Source organism: Chenopodium quinoa, unplaced genomic scaffold (assembly GCF_001683475.1).
Source record: "Chenopodium quinoa cultivar QQ74 unplaced genomic scaffold, ASM168347v1, whole genome shotgun sequence".
Lineage (NCBI taxonomy): Eukaryota > Viridiplantae > Streptophyta > Magnoliopsida > Caryophyllales > Amaranthaceae > Chenopodium > Chenopodium quinoa.
Window position 1 is genome coordinate 12,080,662 of NW_018745024.1, and position 23,216 is coordinate 12,103,877.

At 38.8% G+C, this 23,216-nt stretch overlaps 2 protein-coding genes and 1 pseudogene across 3 annotated transcripts; 1 reads left to right on the top strand and 2 right to left on the bottom strand.

The window, feature by feature from the left end:
- Window positions 1–22: 22 nt before the first annotated feature.
- Window positions 23–2,542, bottom strand: LOC110708766 (annotated as a pseudogene).
- A 431-nt stretch (window positions 2,543–2,973) lies between these two features.
- Window positions 2,974–17,287, top strand: LOC110708768 (tryptophan--tRNA ligase, cytoplasmic-like). Of its 2 annotated transcripts, none has more exons than XM_021886984.1 (13): window positions 2,974–3,149; window positions 3,882–4,126; window positions 4,215–4,334; window positions 5,068–5,253; window positions 5,399–5,450; window positions 5,550–5,615; window positions 5,986–6,072; window positions 12,541–12,633; window positions 13,791–13,871; window positions 14,780–14,851; window positions 15,680–15,748; window positions 15,862–15,972; window positions 16,723–17,287. In XM_021886984.1, exons 2-13 carry the CDS (start codon window positions 3,900–3,902, stop codon window positions 16,771–16,773), a joined length of 1,215 nt encoding a protein of 404 aa, XP_021742676.1. In that variant the 5' UTR covers window positions 2,974–3,149; window positions 3,882–3,899; the 3' UTR covers window positions 16,774–17,287. The 2 variants fall into 2 exon arrangements, with proteins under 2 accessions (XP_021742676.1, XP_021742675.1); XM_021886983.1 differs by having other exon boundaries at window positions 2,981–3,149; window positions 3,842–4,126.
- Window positions 17,288–17,948: 661 nt separating this feature from the next.
- Window positions 17,949–21,260, bottom strand: LOC110708767. Its single transcript, XM_021886982.1, has 2 exons — window positions 21,129–21,260; window positions 17,949–19,987 (listed from the first exon to the last, which is right to left on the bottom strand). The coding sequence occupies exon 2, from the start codon at window positions 19,883–19,885 to the stop codon at window positions 18,086–18,088; it is 1,800 nt and encodes a 599-aa protein (XP_021742674.1). The 5' UTR covers window positions 19,886–19,987; window positions 21,129–21,260; the 3' UTR covers window positions 17,949–18,085.
- Window positions 21,261–23,216: the final 1,956 nt, after the last annotated feature.

The window sequence follows — 23,216 nt, forward strand, 5'->3', positions numbered from 1 at the left end:
GTATAGGTGACAACATCAGGGGAAATTCCCTTGACTTTCAGGCATTATCACCGGACCTACAGAGACCTTTGAAGATAGAACCATAGGTGATTAATGTGGGTTGGTAGCCAAGCTTGAGAATTTTATCCAATAAAGGAACGGCTTTGTCCAGTTGATTAGAGTGAATAAAGCCGTTAATGAGGGTATTAAAGGTGACAATATCAGGTTGATAACCAAGCTTAATGGTATAAGAAACAAGGGACAACCCAAAATGAACATAGCCTAAGCGACAGTAACAATTAGCCAGAATGTTAAGGGAATAATTATTTGGACGAAGACCTAAGAAAAGGAGGTCTCTGTAAAGAGAAATGACAGTGGAGAAAGGTGGGTTGGGTTTAATCTTACAAATGGATGATAACAGTTGATTGAAATCGACAATATCAGGAAGTGGGCGAATCAATTTCATATGATCGAAAAGAAAAAGGGGGATTTCAGCATTAGTAAACCCTAATTTTGATTGCTGTCTAACAAATTTGAGAAACAATTTGGGGTCATCAAAATCAACATCAACAGCAAACTCTTTGATTCTCATTAAGCTGACAAGCTCTAAAGCTCTCCTAACATCCTTTCCATCTATAAATCCTCTAATAATTGTATTGAAACTGCATTCATCTGGAAAGAATCTATTGTCCTCCATATTCTTCAATAATTCATCGGCTTTTGCTAGCAACCCTTCTTTACAAAACCCTTTAATCATTATGTTATATGCACGCACATTAAGTAGCCCTTTAGCTATGAGAAAGGAGAAGATGTCCGTTGCTTCTCTAAGGCGCTTAGCATCACACAAACCATCCATTAGAATATTGTATGTAACAGTATTAGGGACCACCCCAGTCTTCTCCATTTGCTTCATTGTTGCTATTGCCTCGTCAAATTGTCCGTTCTTACACATGCCATCAAGTAATGAGTTCCAAGTTATTACATCTGGCTTTAGTCCATGAGCTTCCATTTCCTTGAAAAACTGGTGTGCAAGCTTGAGCTGATTGTCCTTGCACAAAGCATCTATAAGGGTGTTGTACATGATAACATCAGGGGTTAATCCGTTACAATGCATTACTTGGAGCAGACCAAGAGCTCTCTCAATCTTTTTAGACTTGCAATAGCCATTGATTAAGCTGCTGTAAGTAACTACATTAGGTTTGCAGCCATTTTCAACTATCAAATCCATAAGCTTTTCTGCCTCATCCATCTCACCGCGTAAACAATATCCATCTAACAGAGTGGTATAAGTGATGATATTGGGAACCAAACCTCTCTTGGTCATGTATTCAAAAATGTCCCGTGCTTCACCAACCTTGCCATCTTTACAATAAATATCAATAAATATGTTGTAGGTCTGTATGTCAGGAGTTATGTTATTCCTTAACATCTCAGTCAGCATATCTTGAGCCTCTTTCTGTTGTCCCAAAGTGCACATACCTCGAATTAAGGTATTAAAGGTGACAACATCAGGGGAAATTCCCTTGACTTTCATCTCCTTGAAAAGGCGGAGAGCCTGAGGTAATAACTAGTCTTTACAGAGACTATCAATTATGGTGTTGTAAATTAGGCATAGAATGGCCATAAGACTCCATATTTCTGAGGAGTTTGAGAGCACCGGCATTATCACCGGACCTACAGAGACCTTTGAACATAGAGCCATAGGTGATTAATGTGGGTTGGTAGCCAAGCTTGAGAATTTTATCCAATAAAGGAACGGCTTTGTCCAACTGATGAGTATGGACGAAGCCGTTGATGAGAGTAGTGAAGGTGACAATATCAGGCTGAAAACCAAGTTTAATAACGTTGGCGAGAACAGAGAGCCCGAAATCGACAAAGTCCAAACGACAGTAGCAATTAGCAAGGATGGTAAGGGAATAATGATCAGGACGAAGACCTAAGAAATGGAAATGTCTGTAAAGAGAAATGACAGTGGAGAAAGGTGGGTGGGGTTTAATCTTACACATGGATGAAAAAAGCATATTGAAATCAATAATAGCAGGAAGAGGAAGCATCGATTTCATACGGTGAAAGAGGGAAAGGGGAAATTCAACATTAGTAAACCCTAATTTGGATTGTTGTCTAACATAATTGAGAAACAATTTGGGGTCATCAAAATCAAAATAATTGGATTGTTTGGAACGATGAAAGTAAAATCGGGAAAAATAGAAAGAAGAAAAGCAGGAAGAAAAAGGGGAAAAAGGAGGAAGACGAAGGTAATTACCAGAAGAAGAGGAAGATGTAGAAGCAAGCAAAAGTAGAGCTTTGCTCCTCATCATCGTCTGACCGTCAGTCCTGAGACAAGAACACTGAACACCTGCTAGTGTTGTACTGTTGGCTACTGCGAAAATTGTAATGGAGGAAGAGGATGAACAAAAAAAATACTTCCATAAATACTCCGTATAAACTTATTCCTTTTATAAATTAACAATCATGCAAATATTTACTCAGTACAGACTAGTAGACTACTTTCAAGGGTTGTTTCTTGTTTGACATGAAATAAGAATGCATTACCTAAACTGGCTCTATGCCCATTAATGTTTGTCCTTTTTGTATTTTTCATTTGGTAAAGTTTTCTTTTAATGCGTAAAATTTAATGATTTTTTATGTAATAAAATCTTTGGAAAGCTAGTGGAAAGCCTCAATCTTTATTCTCTTTTAAGCCTTTTGTTTTTTGTTATAATAATGTCTCCCTCGAAATAAAAGGTGTAAAATGTTAAATTCAAAATGTATTAACTGAAAAACAAAAGTAATATACTTTGCATATCACACTGAGTATACTACTATTTCACAAGTCAACACTTGAGAGTAGAGGGTGGAATCGTGGAGGTAAGGATCCCGTGTAAATCTGTGAAGGTGAGTTCCCCATCAGCTTAATACCAGTACGGAGTAATATGGGTACTAGTATAATACGGGGTACTATAGGAGTATAGGGTATGCTACGGAGTACAATACATTAGATTTTGACAAATTTAATCTTGCTCTTATACTTCGTATATTCATTTATATTCTTTCCGTTTGGAGCTCTTCACTTATAAGCTGCGCCTTTATCTCCTCCATTGAAGGGTACTCTGATTTCTCCATTATAGCGACTTCTGAGCTTTCTCTCCTCCATTGAAGCACCTTCTCATGTATGATTTTATTTTTCAATTTTCTTTTTATCATTGAATATCATTTTCACACTATTGTTAATTTAGTTTTCAGTATAGTCAATTAGGGTTCTTTTTTGGTGGACTATTGAACTAATGATTATAATTACTAAATATATGAAGGTTTGTAACGAGCTTTTTTGTTGCTAGAAATCGTTGATATTCTTAACTAAGATGAATCTTATTCGATTTTTGTAAGCCTAATTTGATAATTGCGTCGAATTTGGTTGCTAATGTGTTGCGGGATTTTGTTAATAACCCTTGAATGTTAGGAAATTACGAAAATGGATCTTTTCTACTTGTAACATGGCTCAGGGATGGAAATGTATGAATTTGGATTTACAAGATTAAACTACGAGTAGTTCATAATGTAAATTTAAAATCTTTAAATATTAGAATTAATTAACCAAAATGGGTATGTAAAAGGTAAAATCTTTGAATATTAGAATTAATTAACCAAAATGGGTATGTATTAATATGAAACTTAGAGATTAGGGAAATTTACAAATTTTCCAGAACAAAATATATGTATATTGATTTCAAAACATGAAGAGTTATTGGGTTCAAGTGTAATTTATTTGAAGTTATTGTATTTGCATAAGTGCAGACTGGAATAAGTAGTTTTGATATGTATTTTGGATTAGGCTATTTGATTTCATTGTATTTGTTTGAAGATTTTGTATTCGTAAGCAAGATTCTTGAATCTGCCACTAGAAAGCTTAAGCATTGTCAATGGCAAATGACGGTGAGAAGATGGAGGTAAAAGGAGAAGAAGAAAATGGACAAGTAGTGACTCCATGGGAAGTATCCGCCAAAGAAGGCGGCAAAATTGACTATGATAAACTAATCGACCAGTTTGGATGCCAACGTCTTGATTCTACTCTTATCGAACGTGTTGAACGCCTCACTGGTCGTCCTGCCCACGTCTTCCTCCGCCGTGGCGTCTTCTTCGCTCACCGGTTTTTCTTTCTCTCCTCTTTATATTTCTTCAATTTTGCTGATTAATTGTCTGATTTTTGGTGTTTGATTGATTTCCTGATGTTGCAGTGATTTGAGTGAGATACTTGATGCATACGAAAGAGGTGAGAAGTTTTACTTGTATACTGGTCGAGGACCTTCCTCTGAAGCGCTGCATTTGGGGCATTTGGTACCTTTCATGTTCACAAAGTACTATTTTCTATCTCCTTTTCTAGTTTTAGTAAAAGTTATTATTTCTGTGTTTGATAGCATAATTTTTCCTGAAATTGCTGTTGTGTAGGTAAAATTCAGCTTTGGTGATGAATTATGAGCTGATTGTAATATTTGTGTGAAATTAGTACTATATTGCTGTGTTGAGGTGTGGAATTTATTTGTGCTTCTGCACGGTGTCTTTAAAGGAATTTTAGGTAAATGAGTTATTTTTAAGTTTCTGTTATGCTAGGAGATAATCTTTCATTAATTTAAGGTAACTGAATTGGGTTTATTGTAGTGTTTGTGTAAAATTAGTACTACATTGTTGCCTTGAGGTTTAGAAATTTATGTAATTTATTTCTACTTCTGTTTTAGGTTAACCTAATTTATTATTGCGGATTGATTAGTAGTCTAGTTGGAATGGGAAAGGAGTAAGGAATAATAAATAATCTTTTCTCTCAATGTTTAATTTAGGTCTTGATTTTGATGTACACAATTAAAAGTTTGCTGAAAATGTTAATATACAGTGCATAAGCAACCATTATGCTTACAGTATATTCAATATTTCTTGATTTCTTGTAGATCAGTGTTAACTAGAACCGAGCCTTTTTGTTGATTTTTTCAAACCTTCTTTTTAGAGCAAGGCCACTGTTAGCGTGTGTCGTAGTATTTGTCACATTTATTGTTCTCTTTTTGGCACATTAAAATTACTAATACTTAAAGGGTATAGGTATCTACAGGATGCTTTTAAGGTGCCCTTAGTGATCCAATTAACAGATGATGAGAAATGCATGTGGAAAAACTTGTCTGTGGAGGAGAGTATTAGACTTGCACGTGAGAATGCCAAGGATATTATTGCCTGTGGGTTTGACGTGTCCAGAACATTCATTTTTTCCGACTTTAACTTTGTTGGTGGGTGAGTATTTCATTGATCTTACTTGGAAGTAACAAATATTCTTATTGCATCTTGGATCAATTTAGTCCCTTTGGGAGGCTTATAAATTAGGTAGTGATATGTTTTTTGCCAATGCAATTCACACTAAATCCAACTTCTTGTACAGAAAGTTCTATCAGAATATGATCAAAATTGCCAAGTGTGTCACACTAAACAAGGTAGATTTTGCTTTATGATTGGACTTATTATGCAGATGTTTAATTTATCACAGATCTTTGACATGGATTTCATGAGCTGATTTTGGATGGTTATGGCAGGTTTTTGGTATATTTGGTTTTACTAATGAAGATCACATTGGCAAAGTATTTTTTCCAACAACTGAGGTACTCTCTGCTGTCAATTTAAGTCTTGGCAATTGTTTCTTGAATTTTCCATAATGTCTCATGGGCTCTTGCCATTCAGAGTTGTGTTATCATGGTCATACTCTTTTGTTGATCTGCTTTCTTACTGGAGCCTTGATTTCCTTTATAATTGTTGCTTAAAATGGTCGAGTTGATACCCTGCCAATTGGCCCCTCTATGCTGTGCCATTGTCAATGTTATCCAATATTGTGTAATTAGGATGAGCTCTAATTAGAATTTTGGAGTGAAATGAGCTATTTCAAACTGTCTCCTGCATTCGTTTCTTATATAGCAAATCATTTGAATTTTTTTATTGATTGATTTTTGCTTCTAATACTTTTTGTGGGCGCAGGCAGCTCCTGCCTTTTCCAGTTCATTCCCTCACCTATTTGCTGGCCAAGATAACGTTCGGTGTTTGATTCCTTGTGCAATTGACCAGGTTGATTCTTTTTACCTGGTTTTATTATAATTTTTCTTTTTTCTTTTTATAAATTTGAATAATCGTTCATTCTGCTTTTACTAGTTTGCTTGTTTTGATTGGTTGCTTACATTTTGATTTGCATTGGGCCTCAAATCTTGTAATTTTTGTCTTGTTGAGCATTGACCAAAATTCCAGCATGATGTATGCAACGGAATACGCGTGATACTCAACAAATAGTAGAAGGACGGATTGTTTGATTGATTAAGCCAAAAGCTTGCGAAGGTTAAACATGGCTTTAGGCCATGACTCTCCAAGTATTCTCTACAATTTTCTGAATCCCCTCTCATACTAAGCTACTACTTCTTATACTACCAGTACACTACTCGAATTGGCTATATTGCCTTAATTAATACAATTACTATTTTCTTGTCTTCTTACTACTTTAGTGCAATACAAACAACAATTACAAGTGCTTGTCCCCCCCCCCCCCCTGCTTTAGCCCTCTGTTTCATGTTGCTGCTGCCTCGGTGCGTTGTTGGTGTTGTTGCCCAGCCCTTGCTGTCCTCTCTGTCTCCTGTGGTGGGTGAGTGTCACGGGAGGAGGTCTTGGGTGCATTGCAACACTTCCCCCCAAAAGCAACACCTTGTCCTCAAGGTGGAAGCTTGGAAAGCTGGCCTTGATGGACTCCGCATCCTCCCATGTTGATTCAAACTCTGGCAGCCCGTGCCATTTTATCAGCACCTCCAATCCATCGGACCCCCTTAGCTTAGGTCTGCTGTCCAACACTTGTTCCGGCTCCACCACTAATTCCAGCTCTGGTGTGAGTTGAGGAGGAATGGTGGGAGAGGTCGGGCTCGCACCTGGTGCTTGTTTCAGTTGGGACACGTGAAACACCGGATGAATCTTACAATCAGGTGGAAGCAACAACTTATACGCCACCTTCCCTATCCTTTGCACCACTTCAAACGGTCCATAATATCGTGCGGCTAGCTTCTCGAATGGTCGCCTTGCCAAAGAGCGTTGCCGGTAAGGCTGTAGCTTAAGGAACACACGATCCCCAACCCCAAACTCTAATTCCCTGCGTTTACCATCCGCATTGGACTTCATCACCTGCTGAGCCTTAATTAAATTAATTTTCAACTCATCCAAAATTAAATCTCGCTCTTGCAATATTTCCTCGGCTGTACCTACGACAGACTGCCCATACCCCACCCTCACAAGGCGTGGAGGGTCACGCCCATAGAGCACCTTGAAAGGGGACATGTGAGTTGAAGAATGAACGGATGTATTGTAAGAATACTCGGCCCACGAGAGCCATCTAGCCCACGACCGTGGCTGTTCGCCTGCGAAACACCTAAGATAAGTTTCCAGCCACTTGTTAACCACCTCGGATTGCCCGTCCGTTTGCGGGTGATAGGACGTACTCCGCTTAAGATCTGTACCCTGTAAACGAAATAATTCTTTCCAAAAAATACTCACAAACACCCTATCCCGATCAGAAATAATACTACTAGGAATCCCATGGAGGCGCACCACCTCCCTCGCAAATAATTCCGCCACGCTGACTGCTGTAAATGGGTGTTTTAACCCCAGAAAATGGGCATATTTAGACAGTCTGTCTACTACCACTAATATCGTGTCCATTCCCTTGGATTTCGGCAGCCCCTCTACAAAATCCATCGTGATATCTTCCCATAACCGCTCCGGAATCGGCAAGGGCTGCCGGAGATTGCTGGGAATTCTTGTTACGCTGACAAGTAACACATTCCCTCACAAAATTAGCGGTTTCACGCCTCATACCCAGCCAATACCACTCTCTTGCCACCCTCAAATAAGTTTTGAACTCACCTTCGTGACCCCCTTCCGGCGAGTTGTGAAATGCCTGGAGTATCGCTGTCTTCATGGTCGAATTTTGCGGAATTACCAACCGCCCCTTGTATTTCAAACGACCACCCTCTAAAGTGAATCCCCGATATCCCTCACCCTGCTCTACAGCTCTTATCAGACCTTGCACCCCCGTATCACTATCAATTTCTCTCATCAAGGCCTCCCAATCCACCCCTTGCTCCGTGAGTAAAACACCTAATTCCACCTCCCCTGCAGCACCACCCCGCCGCGAGAGGGCGTCGGCCACCCGGTTAGCCACCCCGGGTTTGTAGCGAATTTCAAAGTCAAACCCAATGAGCTTCCGAATCCACCTTTGATATTCCATTCCCACTTCCCTCTGTTCAGTGATAAACTTCAAACTTTGTTGGTCACTCCTCACAATGAACCTTCTTCCCAAAAGATAATGTTTCCATTTTTCTACGGCCAAACACACAGCCATCAACTCTTTCTCGTAGATCGACTTCTCTCGGTTTCTCGGCCCCAAAACCTTACTATAGTACGCCACCAGTCTCCCCTCTTGAATTAAAACCGCGCCTAACCCGAAACCCGACGCATCCGATTCTACTATAAATGCCTTGGTAAAATCGGGCATAACCAATACCGGGGCTGAGGACATTGCTAATTTCAGCTTCATAAAGGCTTGCTCCGCCGCCTCGGACCACCCAAAGGAGTCTTTCTTGAGTTGGTCGGTGAGAGGTGAAGCAATTTGAGCATAATGGAAGATAAACTTCCTGTAGTATCCAGTAAGGCCAAGAAAACCTCTTAACTCTTTAAGAGATTTGGGAGTGGGCCATTGCAACATAGATTGGACTTTATCTTGGTCCACAACAACACCATCTTTTGAGATTATATGGCCCAAATAAGCCACTACACTTTTGCCAAACTCACATTTTTTAATATTTGCAAAAAGTGAGTGGGCTTTGAGAAGTTTGAGCACTTCTCTTACATGGCAGACATGAGCTTCCTGACTTGCACTATAGACTAATATATCATCGAAGAACACAAGCACGAACTTGCGTAAGAATGGCCGAAACACATCATTCATCAATGATTGAAATGTGGCCGGTGCGTTAGTTAACCCAAAAGGCATCACTAAGAATTCGTAGTGACCCTCATGAGTACGAAACGCGGTCTTGTGTGTATCCTCCTCCCTTACAAGTATTTGATGATATCCGGCCTTAAGGTCTAACTTGGTAAACACTTGTGCTCCATTCAACTCATCTAGGAGCTCATCAATTACCGGTATCGGATATTTATCCGGTACGGTTTCTTTGTTAAGGGCCCGATAATCGACACAAAAACGCCACGATCCATCTTTTTTCTTCACTAGCAAGACCGGGCTCGAGAAAGGGCTTGTAGACAGCCTAATTATGCCGGCGGTGAGCATTTCCCGTATCAATTTCTCAATTTCATCCTTTTGAAATTGAGGGTAGCGATATGGCCGGACACTAACGGGATTACTTCCTTCTTTGAGCACTATAGCATGTTCATGCCCCCTACTCGGTGGTAATCCATTTGGCTCATCAAACACTTCTTTAAAATTCCCTATCACCTCGTTCAAGAAAGAAGGGGCCACCTCCTCTTCTTTCTCACTCCCCTGCCTCTGCATTCGATTCACTTCTATCAACACTCCACCCCTTTGCTTCTTGATGGTTTTCACCATAGCTTTGAGGGTGATTCCTGACTTAGTAAGGCTCGGATCCCCCCTCACCGTGACTAACTTGCCGCCCACCGAGAAGCTCATCTCTTGGAGTTTCCACTTGGTTAAGATAGAGCACAATTTCTCTAGCCACTGTACACCTAAAATCATGTCCGAGTTTCCAAGTTGAAGAGGCAAGAACTCCTCTTCGATCTCCACATCCTCATTAAGCTTCAATTTAACTCCTAAACACAGCCTTCTCCCTCTGATTGTCTCCCCGTTCCCCACAATGGAATGCATAGATATGGCAGTAAGTGTAGCCTCTTCTTCATCCTCTTTCTCTTCGCAACTCTCCAATGCTGCCAATTCATTTCCCGTTTCATCATCCTCCACAAGTAAGACACTTAATCCCTTGGCCGCGCACACATGAGTGGGGCCCGTCCAGCGGCCGTCACACCGGAAACAAAGGCCTTTAGCCCTCTTCTCCGCAATTTCTCTCTCCATCAGCCGCCGTACCTAGCCGGAAAATTGGGTGGAGCTTGGGTGGTTACGGCTAGAAAAGGGTGGTGGGGAAAAAATCACCGAGGCTGCTGATCCCCGGGAAGTTTGATTCGTCGTGGAATTAGCTCGGTATTGGGTTGGGTTGGAATTTTGTGGATATTGGTTCAGGTTGGAATTTTGTGGGTTATGTTGGTTGGTGGGCTGGTGTGATGAAGGTAAGGTTTGGGCTGGCCAGCCCCAAGAAGTGTGGACGCGGGGCTCCGATTGAAATACGAATATGGGCCGAGTTTAGCATACACTCCACCTCCTTTCTTCAACCCATTAACCTGATTTCGCTCTTCTACCCGGACCGCGAGATCCATCGCATCCTCCAACGTTAATGGGTTAAGCATACGGATCTCCGATTTCACATCCTCCTTATGCTCGTGCAAGGTGCCGGTGTTAATCATACGGGAAATGAATTGGCAGCATTGGAGAGTTGCGAAGAGAAAGAGGATGACACTTAATCCCTTGCACGAGCAGTGGTTGGCCGTCACGCAGGTCGGCTCAGTGGTTGCCAATTCACAAACTGAGCTTTCATTATGCTCTCCGGAATATCCGAACAATGGTGAAGCCTTCTCAATGAACGCCTTTCGATACTCCACCACTGAGCCGACCTGCGTGACGGCCAACCACTGCTCGTGCAAGGTGCCGGCGTGAATCAGTCGGAATTGTGGGAGGACGCGCAATTTCATATCCTCCCAACTCATCACCGGTCGCCGACGATGCTCCCACTGGTACCATCTCAACGCGTCACCATTCAAGGCCATCACGGCCGCCTGAATCTTCTCCACTTCCGTCAGGCGATAGAATTGGAAATATTGCTCCACTCGCAAAATCCACCCATCTGGGTCTCCACCATCAAACAACGGCATGTCAAGCTTCCTGAACTTCCAACTACCTCGCGCTTCTAGCTGGTGGTTGTTGTGGCCAGGGTCGGTACCGTGCAGGGGTTCCCAATTGCCGATTCGTATACCATTAAAGGCCCCCGTCTCTAACGTCGGATCATTGAATCCGCCTCTTAGCGGTGGCTGCTCTACCTCCTCATCAATCGGTATCGATTGTGGGTTAGGTTGCGCCTTCAAGGCTTTGAGGGTGTTGCGTATCTCCTCCAAGACCTTGTCTTGGCGACTCGTCATCATGTGCAGCTGCTGGTTAATATCTTGCCTGAATTTGTCCATTTTTCCATGCTCCCTTATCCTCAACTTCTCCATGGCGTCTTCCTGTTGCTTCAGCAAGGTTCGTTGCAACGAGTTCTCCCCCTCTCCTAACTTCTCAAGCACCTCCTCCACTTTTTCCTCCAGCGCCGCCACTCGTTCCGGCGTCACTGTTAGCGGCGTCGGCGGCATGGTTGCTCTGATACCAACTGCAACGGAATACGCGTGATACTCAACAAATAGTAGAAGGACGGATTGTTTGATTGATTAAGCCAAAAGCTTGCGAAGGTTAAACATGGCTTTAGGCCATGACTCTCCAAGTTTTCTCTACAATTTTCTGAATCCCCTCTCATACTAAGCTACTACTTCTTATACTACCAGTACACTACTCGAATTGGCTATATTGCCTTAATTAATACAATTACTATTTTCTTGTCTTCTTACTACTTTAGTGCAATACAAACAACAATTACAAGTGCTTGTCCCCCCCCCTCCCTGCTTTAGCCCTCTGTTTCATGTTGCTGCTGCCTCGGTGCGTTGTTGGTGTCGTTGCCCAGCCCTTGCTGTCCTCTCTGTCTCCTGTGGTAGGTGAGTGTCACGGGAGGAGGTCTTGGGTGCATTGCAATGTATGATTTAAGCTGAATTTATGATTGGGTCACGATGGGTTTGAACTTTTTTTTTTTTTGAAAGATGATGGGTTTGAACTTAGGGTTAGGACATTTTGGCAATTTCATCAGTGTTATCCTCTTCTGAATTTTCCACCCTTTTGCTTTTTCTTATTGAAGAGGTGTGTGTGTGCGTGGAGAGAGTGAGAGTGAATGTCTGGGCTATTTTCCTGAGTCCTGAAGGATGTCAAGCCCAGGTCTTGATTTGCTTAGTGTTCGAACAGGGGTCAGGGGCACTGCACTGTTAAGACCTTGGTGCAGAGGTGCAAGGTCCCTGGTATGTCTCTTAGATCGGACTTTGCTTTTCTAAACTCCAGGCTAGAGAAAGGCCTCTCAAGATTGCTTTACTTTTATCAAGGCTTTCGTTCCAGTCCCTGTGTCATCTGAAATTAACACCTGATAAAGGAGATCCTCTCCCTGATCCTCACGTTCGTTTTTCCTTACTAGCGACTAACCTATAACGCTCTGTTACCTGGTCTGATTGTTTATGTTGCAGATCGTTTTCTTAGGTTGGGCCTTGAAAGTGTCTATTCTTATTATTCCTCTACTTCTCTAGTTCTCTACTGAGACAAATTTGCCCTGCTTTCCATTTTTCCAGGATCCTTACTTCAGAATGGCAAGAGATGTTGCTCCTCGGATAGGATTTCAAAAACCTGCATTGATCGAGTCTTCCTTCTTTCCTGCACTTCAGGTAATTTTGACACATGATATGAACAAGTCTTGTGCTTTTTGAGGAGTTTATGGTCATGATGTTTGGGAAATTTAGGATTTTAAGAGATTTAATTCATTGTATCATACTAGTGTTTTTAGTCATTCTGATGAAATATGAATTAGTTTCTGTTTCGTGAGAATTATTGAGAATGGCGGATAAATTATTACTTAATTAAATTTCTTGTTCCTAGGAAAAAATTATCTGGTATTACTTTGGCTAAAAATATCCTTATTATTATGCATAGAAACAACTTGCCTTGCTAATTTCTGTTCTAGTTGGTCTCTGATTATAAGGTCTATTAGAATGTATTCATATATACACACATGATAAATAAGGTCTATTAGAATGTATTCTTATATTTGCAGTAGCTCCATGATACTCCCTGCGTTCCGTTAAGCTTTTTTGCATTAACTATAGTGGGAGCTGGTGGAAAATTGGTCCCTTTTGACTTTTTGGATAGAAAAGAGAACGTTGTTTAGAAACATGGATGTAATTTAATAGATTTAGTGGACCAACCTGATGGGGTAAGGAAGAATAAAAGAGGTTTTTTTTTTTTTTTTTGCCAAACATGATATTATGTAAAATAAGAACATGGACTTTAAGGTATCAGGTGAAAACTTAACAGTGATGAGGGAGTATATGATGCCATGTATTACTATGCTTTTTCAATAGTGCGATAGTTTGTTTTATTTTAGTTGAATGATTGTTCACCTATCTAGCACAAATCATACAACTCCACTGTATTACTGTCTCTAGGTCGTTTGGATGGTAGGTCGGGGCTCATTGGTGGAGCACCTGTCTGAAGTTTTGGGAATTTATGTGTTGAAAATTTATGCTTTTGTTAAATGCAAATTGGGTAAAGTCATATTTCTACTGTATCTGTAATTTGTATACTTGGCTGTGGAATGTTTTTTTTTTTTTTTTTTTTTTTTTTTTTAAATTTTTTGTTTTTGTTGTTTTCTTCTCATTAGCCAAAGCTTATACATGTTTATTAGTTGGATTTCTCCATACCAATTTCATGTTACTTCTCTTCCCATCCAAAAAAAAAAAGATGTTACTTCTCTACAGGATTATTTGTTATGAATACGACTTCATGCTTAGAATGAGAAACTCTTTAATTGCTTTGAATATTTCAGGGCGAGGCTGGCAAAATGTCTGGAAGTGATCCTAATTCTGCCATATATGTGACTGATACAGCAAAAGACATCAAAAATAAGGTTTGTAATTAACTCTTCAGCCACTACCTTGTAAATCTTTCTGGGGCACTGAATGAATAATATGTCAAACTAAGCTGTAACTTTATAAATATCTAAGGGAAGAAGGCATTCCCCATTGTTAAGGAGGAATATATGCGACTATATATCACCTTGAGCGGTTGGATCACAGGGTTATAAGATGTTTCATAGGTTTAGAAAAGAGTTATCAGGACTAAATACATTGATCCTTATGTCTAATAATTCAGAATGAACTAGTACTCTCCTTTTTCCTAATAATAGGGTACATTTGATCAGGGGTCATTTTTTTATGAAATTGAGTTAAAATGCCACAGCAATACTTCATTTTATTTAAAATTAATTACTTTCTTTATCATGTAGACAATATTTTTGCATGCCTTATTTTAGGGGGTTGTTTGGTTGCCAAAGAAAACCATGGGAATTTGGAAATCCTAAGAATTGAAATTTTTTGAAGTTGTTTGGTTAACAAATTCATAGGAAATAGAAATTCCCATGAATTTCCATTTCCCACAAAATGGGGGAAGTTAATTACCTAGGGGGACCTAGGTAAGTGGAACTTTCCATGGGAATTTCCACTTTCCTTAGTTAACCAAACAATATTTAGAATTTCCTTGGAAGTTCAATTTCATGGGAAATCAATTTTCCAAGGAATTTGCAATTCCTACATTCAACCAAACGAGCCTTAGAAATGTGGTCTATTATTCAAGGATGAGGTATCCAAAACTATTTTGTAGGGAAGGGGTAGGAGTGTTTAAGTTCTTCCTGGATAAGTATATCTGTAATCCCTAAAGGAGCTTATGCATGGCTATCCTATCTTGCTAAGTACTAAGCTTTAGCACTATTTCATCTGCTTTATTTTTAGATCATTAGACTCTCTTTTGCTGCTGCAGGTGAATCGATATGCTTTTTCTGGCGGGCAAGATTCTATTGAAAATCACCGAAAGTATGGAGCTAATTTAGAGGTACTTCGCTGTTTTTTTTTTTGTTTTTTTTGTTTTTTTTTTTGCTTACTGTATTGGATTAGTGACCTGTGCTAGAAGCTGAAAAGGTTCTCACTAGCTATTTTGGGAAACCATGATGTATTTGGTGATGATAGTAGTGTCATGGAGTACAATGATGTTACTTTCATCTTTTTAATCGTCAATCCTGTTTTTGGTAGCTATTCTTTATCCAACAGTACAACATGTCTTATTATTGTAGGCCATTGCTGCATCCATGTACCTAGAAGAATGGCATATAATATTCCTTTTTTGTAATAGACTAACTTGGAGGGGTAGTATAGGTATTCTAGTTTTATTAGTTTATTAGGTTTAATAGTCCTTAGTATAAATAGAGAGGTAAGGGAAGGTAATAGAGAGGCAGAATTTTGGAGTGATTCCTTAGGAGAGTTGTGACCTCAAGTCACTATTGGAGCTTTGTAGGCTAAACCTACTACTATCGTCTATAAGAAACCATTAATTTGTTTAATCAAATTTCTGAGTTTTCTTCTTCGCTGTACTGTTATTATATCTAGTAATATCAGTCCCTTACATTTTTCTTTTGCTGTACCGCCTTTTTATGTTTTTATTTAAAGGAGTATGTGCTCATTCTATTTTGTTATTCAAAGGATTTGCTCTTCAATGTTTGTACAATTTTTTTGCTCTGTTGGTGTCCTCTTTCCTTGTCTGTATATTTGTTCGCTGTAATGGCAGGGTGAAGTGTAATTTTAAAACTAGAATATGTTGTATGTGATGGTGAACTTGATACTTTGTTCTAGCTCTAATATATAATATTGCTCTCATTGTAACCAGGTAGACATACCAGTCAAGTATCTGGGATTTTTCTTGGAGGATGATGCTGAGCTTGAGCACGTTAAAACAGTAAGATAATCATCACATTGGTCCAATCTAGATCCTTTTTACAATTGGGACTTGCACTTTTTATCATCAAATTTCTTCTTCCTCCCGAGAAAATGCTAAGCTTTATTCCTCAGGAATATGGTGCTGGAAGGATGCTGACAGGTGAGGTAAAGAAGCGGCTCATTGATGTTTTATCAGAGATGGTTGAAAGACATCAACGAGCTCGGGCTGCTGCAACTGATGAGGTGAGCTTTTTATGTGGAATTGCTACCTTCTAATCTGAATTGTTAGGGAGGTTTTCCTGTAATGTTTTTTTTTTTTTTGGGTGAAATTTTTGTAATGTTGTTGATTGTTCTGAAAACACTCAAACAGCACTGCAGAAACAGTGTATTGCAGGTGATGACTTGTTATTTGCCGTGCTTTTTGATATATAGAAAGTAATCTGAGTTCCACTAGCAGTTAAAATGTATATTATAGTTTTAACTTGATTGTTCTTTCTATAAAAGTCAATAATAACCAAATACATCTCTACAAGATCTTTTAGTGTAGAAAAGCAACTTTAGTCATTGTATGCCTGTATGGATGTGGAGTCCTCTCCTTGATTTAGAATTAAACACTTGTAGTAATTGTGTACATGATGACTTTCACCTGTTAGATGATACTGGTGGAGTTCATGGTTGTCCTTGTTCCCTTGTACTTGGTACCTGTGTAACACTACCCTCAAACATATTTCGTATAAACAGAAGAACTGGGGTGATAATAGGGTTACTATGTGGTATGACTTAGGAAAATTGTTGAACCAATTGGTAATCATAAAATTCTGTGGTCATTCTTTATCTCTCACTAACCTGTACTCGAGTTTCTGGTTACTTCTAATAATGTCCCCTTTAAAATTGTCAGCTTATGTCTGCTTGGATTTACTATTTACTTGTTTTACAACAAGCTCGTGTAATCGTCAAATTATCCTTTTCTAACATTGCTCTTTTGACTTCCAGATGGTGGATGCTTTCATGGCCGCGAGGCCTCTTCCTCGCATGTTTGACTAATGGGGGGAAACCAATGGAATTTTTGTTACAAGTGTGAAATTTTGCAATGGTTACTGGTGTTATACATTTATTTATGTAGTCATTCAGAATCGAAGGATTTTGAGTAATTGAAGTCGTACTCGTACATATACATCAATCTTGAAGCTCTGATATCCAATCCATGTTGGCAGCCACATGGTGACGCTAAACAGTTGATTCAATGGATTATGTGGGGAAATCATATAACCCAGTGTTTTTCTCTGCAATCTTCAGTAGAGAAGTAGGTTGCTATCAAGTTTTCTTCATAGTTTACGATATCCTGAGGAAGCTTGATACCACATTGCGCCTTATGGCCTCAACAAGGAAGATAGCCTTTAGTTTGCCAATCTATGAAAAGTAAACTGGACATGAAACTCCAATGTTTCTTTATATTTGATGTTCTGAACAAGGACAGGCATGGACGTATTTTATCTAAGAGCAAGCCAAACACTGGATATATGTTAATGACTTTAACTCATTTTATACTTCCTCAGTTCATCAGGGCTTATTTATTTATTTAACCGTTTTCTTTTTCACCAAAACCAAGATTTTGAACTGCGTACTCGTATAAATTTTGAGAGATAAAGGAAGATGGAAATTGATGAACATTGAGTCACTGAACTTCATGTAACAGATAAACAAATTCCTTTTTTTCTTTTTCTTTTTAAATCCAAACGAGCAACGAGGGCAAAAACACTAATATGTGAATTGTATTTAAATTCAGTTTGAAAGATAAGTAAACATTATGATACAATTGTCCAGTTAGTTACCATAAAACATTATGTCACTGTCTAAGTAGAGGGTTTGTAATCCAAGTTCATAATGGTGAGGAACATTAATACAGTTTTGTCCACTTTGTTAGGAATGTTGCAAAGCTCAGCAATGTTAAATTCAATTATTAGCAGGGCAACTGACTCTAATGTGTGAATTTGCTCTCATATACAAGCAGTCGCACAGTATCATATTCAGAGCTTGTACAATCGTACGGAGGGCAGCCGAGTCTTCCTAGAGGGATGTTATGCACGAGCACAACCATACTAGGCTGTCTGAGTTCACTTATTTCATGTTTGTACTCTCCATCTCACAGTTTTATACTCCGTATATGGTTAGTTTCCACTTTCCAGTAACCTGAGTTGAAGCTCTGATTCTTGTACACAGTCTGATAAAAAGCTGACATTAAGTCAAGTTGAAAGCTCCACAAATTAAATCTTTACAACTGTTGACAGTCATTCAAGGACACAACAGTACTACCAATTCTACAACAATCTGGGAAGATGTACAAAGTAATATAAAATCAAAGTTGCAATGTGCATTTCTTTTGAGAATGCCCTAGCATATGGCAACGGCCACACTGAACTACTCTTTTCGGCCGTTTTAAATTCTCTACACGCAACACCTTCTTCTTTGGCCTACCAGGCGGTCGTCGAGTTTTAGGCGGCCTAATTACAATGTCAAGTTTGGCGCCTCCGCCTTCTGCCATCCCCTCACCTTGCTCGTTCCACTGACTCTTATCAGGAATAGGCATTATTATCTGAGAATAAGCTTCCCTGTAGCTTGCAACTGTAAAACAATGCTCAGCAAACATATGAGCATTTTGCCCACAGGAGATGAGAGCAGCAGCGGCATGAGCACAAGGTATACCATAAAGTTGCCAGCGTCGGCATGAACAAACCCGAGCTCTTATATCCACAATGTTTGTACGCTCAGTTGACACAATTTCAAACTCAACCTCGTTTGCACGAAGCACTTGATAACAATGGGCATCTGCAATTGCTTCTGAGATCTTTTTCTCAGCAGATGGCACTAAAATGGAATCTAATCTCATGCCCACAGCACGCCTTTCATCAAACCATGTAACTAACTGCTGACGAATATGTTCCATCATTTGAACTATTGGAAGCTCATGACATTCAAGAGCCCAGTTATACAACAACTCTGTGATACTTAATGTGAAATGTCCATACCTAACTCCCTCAAAATATGCAACTGCCCAAAGTTGAGGCGGATACTGTTGGAACCATGTTCCAACATCTTGGTTCACCCCCATCATTTCAGATATCTTGCTTTCAAATTCAACTGCTGTTAGAGCATACACAGCATTCCAGAAGATATTCACCAACTTTGAATTCTTAAATGTATCGCGGAAATTTTCACTGATGAATCGCAGACAAAAACCATGGTAAGCACTTGGAAAATGTGTCTCCACTGCTTCAACCATGCCCCTTTGTCTTTCAGATAATATTGTAAGCCTAGGCATGTTCTCAGTATTGACTCCCAGAAGCTTCCGCAACTCTGACATGAACCACATCCAATTTTCATCACTATCTGTATCAACAATAGCAAATGCTACAGGAAATAGTTTATCATCTGCATCAATAGCTGCAGCACATAGTATTGTCCCCAAGTATTTTCCTTTAAGATGTGCTTTGTCCAGTTCTAAGAGTGGCCTACAAGCATTTATAAAGCCATATATCGATGCCCGATAAGAGACAAAGAGTCTTTGGAAGCAATTTTCAGGTCCTGTTGCAACAACTGTGGCAATGCTTCCAGGATTAGTTTTCCTGATTTGTTCACAGTATGCAGGAAGAAAACGATATCCATCTTCAAATGTTCCATGAAGGGCAGCCATACTACGTTCCTTTCCACGCCACGCTTGCATGTAAGATACAGCAACCCCATGTTGGTCACGAATATCTTGCAAAATTTCCTTGGGCTTGTATTGTGGATTGTCCTTCACTCGAGATTCTACTGATCTTGCAACCCAACCAACTGATGCTTGATGATGATGAAGATTACGAACTCCTTCACATGTGTGCTCTGTGTTCAGTGTTCTAATTGAAAAGGTAGGAACATTTTGACATTTTGCAACATGAACACGCCAAGGGCAGCCCTCCTTAGAGCACTTTGCTATAAAACGGCTGCGATCTGACTTAACTATTCGAAGATCAAAATGCAATGCTATCGCAACATCCTTCAATGCTCTTCGGCAAGTTTCAACATCAGGGAATTCTTGTCCAATAGCTAGAGAATGATCGAGTATTAGAGACTGATCGAGTATGAGAGAATCTGGAACAGTCAACTGATTATCAGCCATAAATCACAGGGAACGATAATTTTTGTGTTTCTGAATGCTTCTATTGATAAGCAGTCACTAACTCAAACAATTACCAACAGACTCTCATATGACGAAGTTAACCTGTAATTAATACAAGACAGAAACGGATAAGAATAATCAAACAAGACAATAATGAACTCATCCAAGAAACATCAGCTTTCAAAGTCGAGCTAACTGACATTACAAAACTACACCAGCTCCTTCATTCCCCATTCTATCCAACTATTTCATTTTTGTCTTCTTTGAAATTGTAAATTACATCAGCTTTCAAAGGTAAAGTTAAAGGAATGAAGAAAGACAATTGATCAATGATTTTTTTTGTTCGTATGCGTGTGTGTCAATGTGTGGGCAAAGAGCGGGAGGCTAAGATTTCAATTACCATAAATAGGCTAAGGCAAAAGAGTAGGATGCTAAGATTTCTAATCAAATGTGTTAATGTGTGGGTAAAAAGCAATAGGCTAAGCTAAGTTATGACATTTTAATCCCAGTTGTTCATATTACGACTTTCTGTTGAACCTTTATTAACATTCAACACTTCAGACTAACAAAGTGTTTCAATGTTCACAGCTAAAAGCTCTGTTAATATCCTCCCTCAACAAAATTCAGTGAAAACGCGAAGTTCATATCAATTGCTCTTAATTCAGTACCATAGTCTCAGTATAATTTTAGTTTCAATTACAATGTATTTCCCAAACGATGAAAATTAAGCGCTCAATTACCCCTCTACCATTTGAAATAGTTCCACATATCCCCTGTTATACCAGTTTCTTGTTCTACATTAGTGTTTGAAGTTAAATCCACCCTATTTCGTATCGATTCGCTCCCGAATAATCCTTATAATCACGGGATTGCAAGTAATCATACCCTATTTTATCTTAATCTAGCAACCCATTAAACTATGATGCATCAACAATCAACCATAATAATATTTACCATTTTTCAAATTTTCAGCAAGAAAATAGTGGGAAAATCCAATCTTTTGAGCTTCCCATATATATAAATTCAGTATCAAATTAAAATTTACAATTTTCACAACACTTTAAAATCACTGATTACAACCCAGAAATAATTATAATCAACCATTATCAATAAATTTCATAAACAATGTTGTCAGCAAATAATTAAGCTAAAATACAAAATAATATTCGTTGAATTAATTAAAACCCTAAAAATGAGAAAAAGGGAGGAAAATAGAAAGCTAGAAAATAGAGTGTGATAGTACCAGGTGAGAACGGAGGGTCGAGATTAAGCTCCTGCAACTCGGGAATTAATTGGAGCCGTTGATCGAACTGGAAGTTTGGAGCAAAGTTATGAATGGGAGAAATCGGAGTTTTATTAATGGGGGAAGAAATTGCAGAAGAAGTGGAGGAGAGAGAAAGATTCCGACTAACCAGAAAAGGGCAGATATATCTTAAATTAGGGCTGTGGGTAGGGGTATTTTCGTCCTTTCAATATTATACATTTGTGACGTGTGTATTTTTTTGTTGGGGTGTAAGAGCACTCATATCAGTGGGGATTTTTTTGCTCATAAGCAAAAATGGTGAGCAAATTTAGTAGAAACGGTACTACATCAATGAGGAAAATGAAAAATTCTCATGAGCATTTCAGAATTTGCTCATAGGATAAGCAAATTTCATGATGAATAGTAATCTCGTGGGCCCCTGCATTCATCCAAAATTGATGAGCAAAAATGGTAGAAATGTTACTAAATGAGCAAAATAAAATATGATAAGGAGCAATTCAATTATTTTTATTATCACTAGCGGGATAAAATTTCCTCACCAAAAATGCTCATGTGCAAATTGGTTGGGAAGAGAGAGAAAGTGGCTAGAGAGAGAATGAGCAAAAAAAATTTACTCACTAATGTGAGTGCTCTAACAATTTAGTAGCTAAGCAATTCCTATAGTACCAACAAAGTATTGGCTCACTTAATAAGATTTTTACCTCAAATCATAAAAATTTAGGGTCCAGATCCTACCAAGCGAGAGGGTACTTGAGGGAAGGAATTTTCATCTTACCCATCCCTCTACTCCCAAGCTAAGTGTCTAGCCTGCAAATACGTAACCAAAAAACTGTGAGGGTTAAGGTCTGGTCAAAGTCCTTGTATTACTGTATTAGACATTTGGACTTTGAAATACGAGAGTTTAAATATAGATTCAGACTCGAAGAATACTACTACCTTTATTTCTTATTATTAGAATGATGGGTAGAGATCAGAAAGACTCTGGACCGGATCTGAGTCAATTAACCAATGAGATCTTGGGTAATATTTCTAGTCTTTGGTCTAGTCTAGTCCAAAATTCTTTAAAAAAAGATCTTGCTAACTGGCGTATCGGGTGTTAAATAACTAATTAATATAATTTTATGTGGCTAGCCACAGTGCCACACGACGTGGCCGCATTGGTTTATAAGAGTAATTTTTATTTAAATATAAGTAACCTCATTTTTTTTATATAAGAGTAATCTCATATTATCCATAAAAGTAACTCAAATTCATTATATAAGTAAAATCAAGTAATTCATAAATAAGTAAACCCCATTTGTTCATTCAAGTAACCCCTATTCTTTTGTTTAATAAAATGAAGGAATATTTTCACATATTTAGGAGAATAATTCCTTTTTCTCATTTAAGTAACCTACATACGTTAAGGTAACCTCATTTACTCATCATTCACTGTAACCCCTATTACTAAATTTATTGCCTTATAGTATGTGATTATGTGAAGTGGTCACACCATGTGACTAGCTACATATAAGATTTTGTGATTAATATATTATCTAAATTAATACAAATATTAAGCTTGGAATGCATGCTAAAATCCCTTGTCGATCAGTGTTACAAATGTTTGTTTTACTTTAATATTACACTTGTACCTTTCTTATCTAACGTCTCATGAGTGCTCGTTAGCTTTTCCCTTGTCAATACTATAAAACAAAATTGAAGTTATTTAATTTCCGACTTGCCACATAAGTAGAACAAGTGTAGCTAGTGCTACTCTTAAGTACCAGGTGTAGTGGTGTTACATACAATTTCCCCAAGTTTGAGGAAATCCTATGAATTTAAAGAGTCATAGATTTTAACTGTTATACTTATAACAAAATTATGAGGTGTTCTAGCTCCAACTCACTTACTTTCTCCTTTAATTTTCTTAGTCACATACACATTCATATATGCCCTTGGAAGCTGACTGAACTAGTAACACTGGCTGAGTGGCTTAGGAAACTTGCTGCATATTTAACCAGGCCATTTTACACTACTAGTAGTAGTAAAATGTGCTGCTTTGTCATAGGCTGTATTGTAAAAGGTTTG